The sequence below is a fragment of the Alosa pseudoharengus genome, unplaced genomic scaffold, assembly GCF_046254945.1.
Source record: "Alosa pseudoharengus isolate Yale_2024_CS ecotype anadromous, Long Island Sound unplaced genomic scaffold, YU_APseudo_1.1 YU_APseudo_1.1_scf_2, whole genome shotgun sequence".
In the NCBI taxonomy this organism is placed as follows: domain Eukaryota; kingdom Metazoa; phylum Chordata; class Actinopteri; order Clupeiformes; family Clupeidae; genus Alosa; species Alosa pseudoharengus.
In genome coordinates, this window is record NW_027468663.1 from 25,272,377 (window position 1) to 25,278,476 (window position 6,100).

Sequence of the window (6,100 nt, forward strand, 5' to 3'; positions counted from 1 at the left end):
GGCATTCATAATTATGTCTGAATTACATGTCAACCCTTAAAAATCAATTACAGACGCTAGTGTACATATAATTCAAAACCACACACACACACACACACACACACACACACAGCAACAAAACAAGTTGTTAACCGAGACAATATCCGTGCGTCACTCCTACTATAAGTACTTTAGCCTGGCTGAACCCAGACGGACCTGACAGCAAATCTGAATGTGCTCTGCATGCCGGTCTGGAAATTATCTCATTGATGTCTGTTTCTGAATCTCCAAAAGCCCAGGAACATATATTTTAAACAACTGCATTTAAACCTTTCTCTACAAGAAAGATGTTTGCGGCACTTCTGAAAAAAAAGTAAGGTAAGAGTAAGAGTTTAATGCACAAATTTAAGCTAAATTTCACTGCCGGTTATATTCTTGGGAGTCGTAAAACAGGAAGTTCGGAAACGGCCGTCAATGGGATCCTTTCCAGACAGACCTACAGAGGAAATTCTAATTTTGCTAACAGGTTTGTCTGAGCTCATCCAGGCTATACATTAACAGAAACACAAAGAAGACAGGTGGGCCGGCTCACTTGAAGAGCAGTCCGTCTCCGGCCATGGCGTAGATGACGCGGGGCATGGGAAAGAGTGACCCAAACAGGCTGACCGTCAGACCAGCGATGGAGCCGATGGCCACGATGTACTTGGCCGCCTGGAAGCCGTGCAGAGCGAACATCTCCATGAGTGGTGCGTCTGCGTCGATCTCCGTGTAGGGCACCATCAGGGTCAAGATCACACTCACCTGGGTGGATGAGTGAGAGAGAGGCGAGAGGACTTCTTTGTCTTACAAGTATAGGCCTTGCAAATGAGGGGAATCTGTGTACGGTACGCTGTTCTTTCCATCACACATGTAAGCATGTCACAGTGAGAGAGCGATAGAATGACGATGCAGTGCAAGAGACACACATTTCTTCATCTAATCTCATCTACAGTGCCAGATCAGTTGAGAAGTGCCTTTTTGCCTTTCTGTAACTCTATAGAAAACTATACACTCTGTTGAAAAGAATGAATGAGACAGAAAAGGAATATATTCATGACAGATTAATCACAGTGTAGATTCATTGTTCTGGCCCTTGCTCCTTGAGATAGATGTCAGCTCTGCTTATCGTGTAATTTTACCCATCATGCTCTAGACCTGGCAGACTTTTGAGATTAGTATTCAGACAAGCCATGGACCAGACCGAAAAACAGTCTTCAAACAGGAAGAGTCTACAGTGAGCAACACAATGTGTACCCTTCAATGAGAACCTGCCTGGTTTAAGAAGAAAGGATGGCTAGAATAGCCAGGAAGCCTTGATGTACAACTGCATTGCAGCACGCAGTGTTATGCTGCGTGCTGCTGTTTAAAGACACCGTACTCCACCAAAGATCACTCAAACAGTAGTTAGTGTCAAGCATAATCAGTCTGCAAATATTTACTGTCTGAACCTAACTTCCTCACATGTAGGACTGAGTCTGTCATTTGTAATTGCACTATTGTTTCAACAGATATACATGCCACGTTCATCACACACTGATACCCTCACAAGAAAAGAAGAGGTAGACAGACTGTTGCCAGGGTGCTTATGCTAATGTAACTACAGGACTTTCTCTCGCGCTAATAAAATACTTTAGACAGTGCGGTACATCTACAGGGTTGCTAGCTGGAACTCTCAGATGTGTGAAAAAAGCAATTATTTGGAATTCACAGCTCCAACAACACTGAGGATGGATGAGCAGGAGGAGGACCAAATTAGAAATAAAAGGCTAGGATGATGATGATGCAGTGCAATATACAGTATATTTATATTTACACACACACATACGCATATATATATATCTTATAAGACAGTAATAGAGGAGGTGACACACAGAGACACACAGAGAGACGGTGCAGCTGAAAGTGTTGGAGCTGACAGTCTGGCTGAAATGCACTTCCTGTACTGCATCTTTCTGGGCCTCCAGGTGGCTGTGTGGCGTAGGGCTGCAGGCGCTGTTATTGATGCCACCTGTCTGATGCTACGCTCAGCCGGCACCCGCCTGCCTGCCTGTGTTCAAGGGGTTGCCATGGCAACAAAACCCTATGCTGTCCCAGAGCTGCAGTCTGTCTCTCTCTCTCTCTCTCTCTCTCTCTCTCTCTCTCTCTCGCGCGCTCTGTGTGTGTGTGTGTGTGTAGTTAGCTGCCTCATCAGGAATTCACAAGCAGACTCCGAGACCCAAAGCTCCCTGTCAGCTCAGACAGTGTGAGATAGCTACATGAAAACACTAAACCCTTTGTTTTTTTGAAAGCAAAAAAATAAAAATGAAGTGGTTATGAAACTTTGGGCATCAATTGGGGCAAGGCAAACACAAGTATGGACATCTCCTACTGCTGTACATTCATAATTCACCACAAGCCACAGGAGGCTTCACACACACGTCACTCTGAAGTATAGAGTACTAGCCAGCACTAGCTCCCATGCAATATAAACATTTCATAACAACTGACAGCGCCAACACCAAAATGTTTCCTGTGACTTGTTATTTCCAACGTGTGTGCGTGTACTCACAGACACGTATGCGGTCAGGCAGGTGACCAGTGAGGCTGTGATGGCGTACGGGATGGACGTGTTGGGGCTTTTGGCTTCCTCTCCTGTGGTGGCGATGATGTCGAACCCGATGAAGGCGTAGAAGCAGGTGGCCGCACCTTGCATGACCTGTGCACAGACCACAGAGGATAAATCCATGAAGACACATTTTAGCAAGTTCTGACCAGCTAGAACTTTTTACCAGCATAATTTACATTATACAACAGTTGGTTGAACAATTTCGGATTGGATGAGAGGCATTCCATGAGTGGTGATATCTCAGGACATCCCCAATTGGACTCTTCACCGTCAGTTATACAATATAGTAGTAATAGACAAATACAATTTAGCAAGTCTTCAAGAGCTACAATTTTAAATAGGGTATAACAGAATTTACAAAACTGAACACCAAACAATTCAATCCAGTTTCCGTCTCTAGAACATCCACAAAATGACTGAAAAAGAGGCATCACAAGCAAGAGAGCAACTTCCAGAGAACAGGAACTATTCTGAAATGAACTTTGACATCTTCTGATGGCTTCACACTGGCCAGCTGGAGAATAAAGCTATAAAAAAAAAACGGCAACTGCCCGAAGGAAGATTCTATTACCCCTGACCAGCCGAACGGCAGGAAGCGCCCTTCATCCCAGTTGGCCCCGTTGACGAAGAAGAGTCCGGCGATCATCATGAAGACCCACACCACCAGGTTGATGACGTTCAGCACGTTGTTGAAGCCAACCGAGTTCTTCACTCCAAGGGCAACCACCACCGTTACCAGGATGGCGATCACCAGAGCCAGCAGGTCAGGGTAGGACTCCTCGCCCTTCCCTGCAAAGAGAGATCATGGCATCACACAGGTTATCTCAGTTCAGCTCAGTGTGTGAGTTCATGTACAGTATAAACACAACAAACACAGTGAATTATTTACACTTAAGAGAACGAGTGACAGGCTTCGATTTCTTACCGTATTTAAAAATGATGGGCACCATGTCATATTTAGAAATCACTGATCTGTGCCATTTTTTTGGTCTCATTGTTAATTAGACATGTCATGCAGTGGGGACTGTTCACTAAGATCCCAAATCTGCCCCTTCCTCTCCATATGGACCAGTAACACTACATGAGGTGATGAAGGCAAAAGGCTTAGCAAATCATCCAAGAGGAAATCCTACCAGGACCTTACATTTGCAGTTCAAAAACCCTCACAACAAACCTCTGTTGCAGGAATTCCTTTTGACAGGACACAAAATAACACTCCAGTAGTTCTTGCAGCAACCCAATAGCATCAGCCACATACGACACATACGAATTTCACACATACTGTACCTCTAAAAAGTATCTATCTTTATCTTTTCATTATTTATTTAAATCCCTTTAGAGATGTTGCTGGTATTCACTGAAGCCGAAATGTTATTTATAGCTGATAGACATATTTTAAAATATTTGTTGATTACGTTTGATCATGCTATACTAAATATTCAACATTTCAGTCTTGTGGTCTTCCAAGTGTATGAGTTTTATCTGTCAGATTATAGCATACTGTAAAAACAATCTGAGTGCAGAAAATATCCAGTTCCATCCAGTCTATCTCATCTCAAGCCTACAGCAAACACCATACTGTACCATACCAGCACTCTGCCCTCCTGCTTTCTGCTTCCCTGGCCACTTCTCAAATCTCCTCTGAGCTGGAGAATGGGTCTGGGGACCCCTCATTCACTTGCATCTTCCAACTTAAACGTGGTACTTAAACTGGTACATTAAATGATTTAATGACAGAGGCAGAAATAAGTTTGAGTTCCCCACCAGTACGCGGCTGGACTCAGTCACTCACCGAGGCCATTGAGCGTGCCTATGTGGCTGATCATGAAGCCGCTGATTGAGTGATTGGCCAGCGAATCAAACATGCTGCTGAGGGCGCTGGCCCCGGCCGCTGTGCCAATCAGGTACTCCAGAATCAGATTCCAGCCAATGAAGAAGGCCACAAACTCCCCCACTGTCACATAGCTGTAGGTGTACGCCGAGCCCGTGGTCTTCGGCACACGGACTCCAAACTCGGCATAACACACCCCTGTTGAGGAGAGAGGACGGTCAGCCAGGGTTGCCCGAACAGAGATGAGAGCTGTTCTGGAGATAGACGGCAATGTTGTTGTTTCAGTGCTAGGAACATGAAAGTGTTTAGTGTTTAGCGGGCTCCTGAAAGGGCTGCATTGATTTTAAGCTCAAGTGAGGGATCAGTTTTCAAATGTCAAGGATACAAGAGGCAAAACTGCAGAAACACATGCCAAGACATGATGGCCTCCTGCTTTCCCCTGTGGAAAAGCCTATCACCCATCCTAGATCCCCACAGACTTGTGCAGGAAGGATTTGCTATTCAATTACTTACACACAAGGATCATCATGGATCTACCAGGATCACAGGTGTTGTTAGTCAAATGATCATGTATGTAGGCCTAATGTATATATGACCTCGAGTGCATTAAAGATACAGAGATACCACAGTATAATATTTGCAATTAAGAAGAATCATAATCATATACTTGACCTAAACTTCTAGGAGTTCAATTTAGACTCAGACCTGTACACATTTTTGACACATCATTAAGAAATGATGCTTCATAGTGATGTGAAAATCTTTTTTTCTCAATGAACTCATTTATCCAGTCCATGTACAGTGTTGCTCTGTATCACATGAGCTCAGCCCTGGGCCTCAGTCACCTGCTGCAGCACAATGAGTCAGCTAATGATTTCATAGCCAGCACTAATTCCCTCCCCAGCCTTCATCATTCAACCTGAACACTTCCCAACACAAACAAATCCCAAAGGTCGTGCTGGCCACGTAACAGGATTAAAAAAAACTGGACATCATGTCAGTCTGTCGTTGCCACAGACTGAGGTAACCGGACGAGGAAGACCGTGGTCACCTGAGAGGAACGAGGCCACCGCTGCGATGATGAAGGACATGATGACTCCCGGCCCTGCCATCTCCTTGGCGACCAGCCCGGACACCACGTACATGCCCGTGCCCACGCAGCTGCCCACACCGAGCGACACCAGGTCCACGGTGGTCAGGACGCGGGCCAGCTTGGTGCCGTGGGCGCCCGTGCCGCCCGTACTCTCCAGCATGGACTCCACGGGTTTGGTGCGCAGCACGCGCGTCTGGAAGGCATTCCATGTGGCGCCCCACTGCACCCTCCGCAGTTTACCCATGAGCCCACTCATCTCGGGTCCACTGCGCACAGCACGGACTCCCACAGGAACTGTGACCGGGCTTGGGTACGGCTTCTGGAGCGCTTTGGGAGGGAAATGAACAGAGTCTCAAAAAGATTGCTGGTTGGCCGAAGTCTGGCCTGTGAGGTGCTGTTCCACTTAGGGTTTTTTTTCTTCAGTTTCCTTCAGATGAGGTCCATACTGGTGTGCTTCCACATCGTGCTGTCGCCAGGTTATGGGATGGAAGCCTCCACTGTAAATGCAAAAAATGTTTTTTACTGTATATCAGTTAATATAGATTTCATTCCT

At 45.8% G+C, this 6,100-nt stretch overlaps 1 protein-coding gene across 1 annotated transcript in view; it reads right to left on the reverse strand.

Annotated features, from left to right (window-relative positions):
• slc7a14a (solute carrier family 7 member 14a) overlaps positions 1-5,803 on the reverse strand; it is an 11,720-nt gene extending 5,917 nt beyond the window's left edge. Inside the window, exons 1-5 of the mRNA XM_076295878.1 lie at positions 5,506-5,803; positions 4,416-4,652; positions 3,195-3,412; positions 2,567-2,713; positions 572-780 (exon numbers count right to left, since the gene is read on the reverse strand). Coding sequence (XP_076151993.1) covers positions 572-780; positions 2,567-2,713; positions 3,195-3,412; positions 4,416-4,652; positions 5,506-5,803 — 1,109 coding nt within the window. The remainder of the gene's footprint in view (positions 1-571; positions 781-2,566; positions 2,714-3,194; positions 3,413-4,415; positions 4,653-5,505) is intronic.
• Positions 5,804-6,100: the final 297 nt, after the last annotated feature.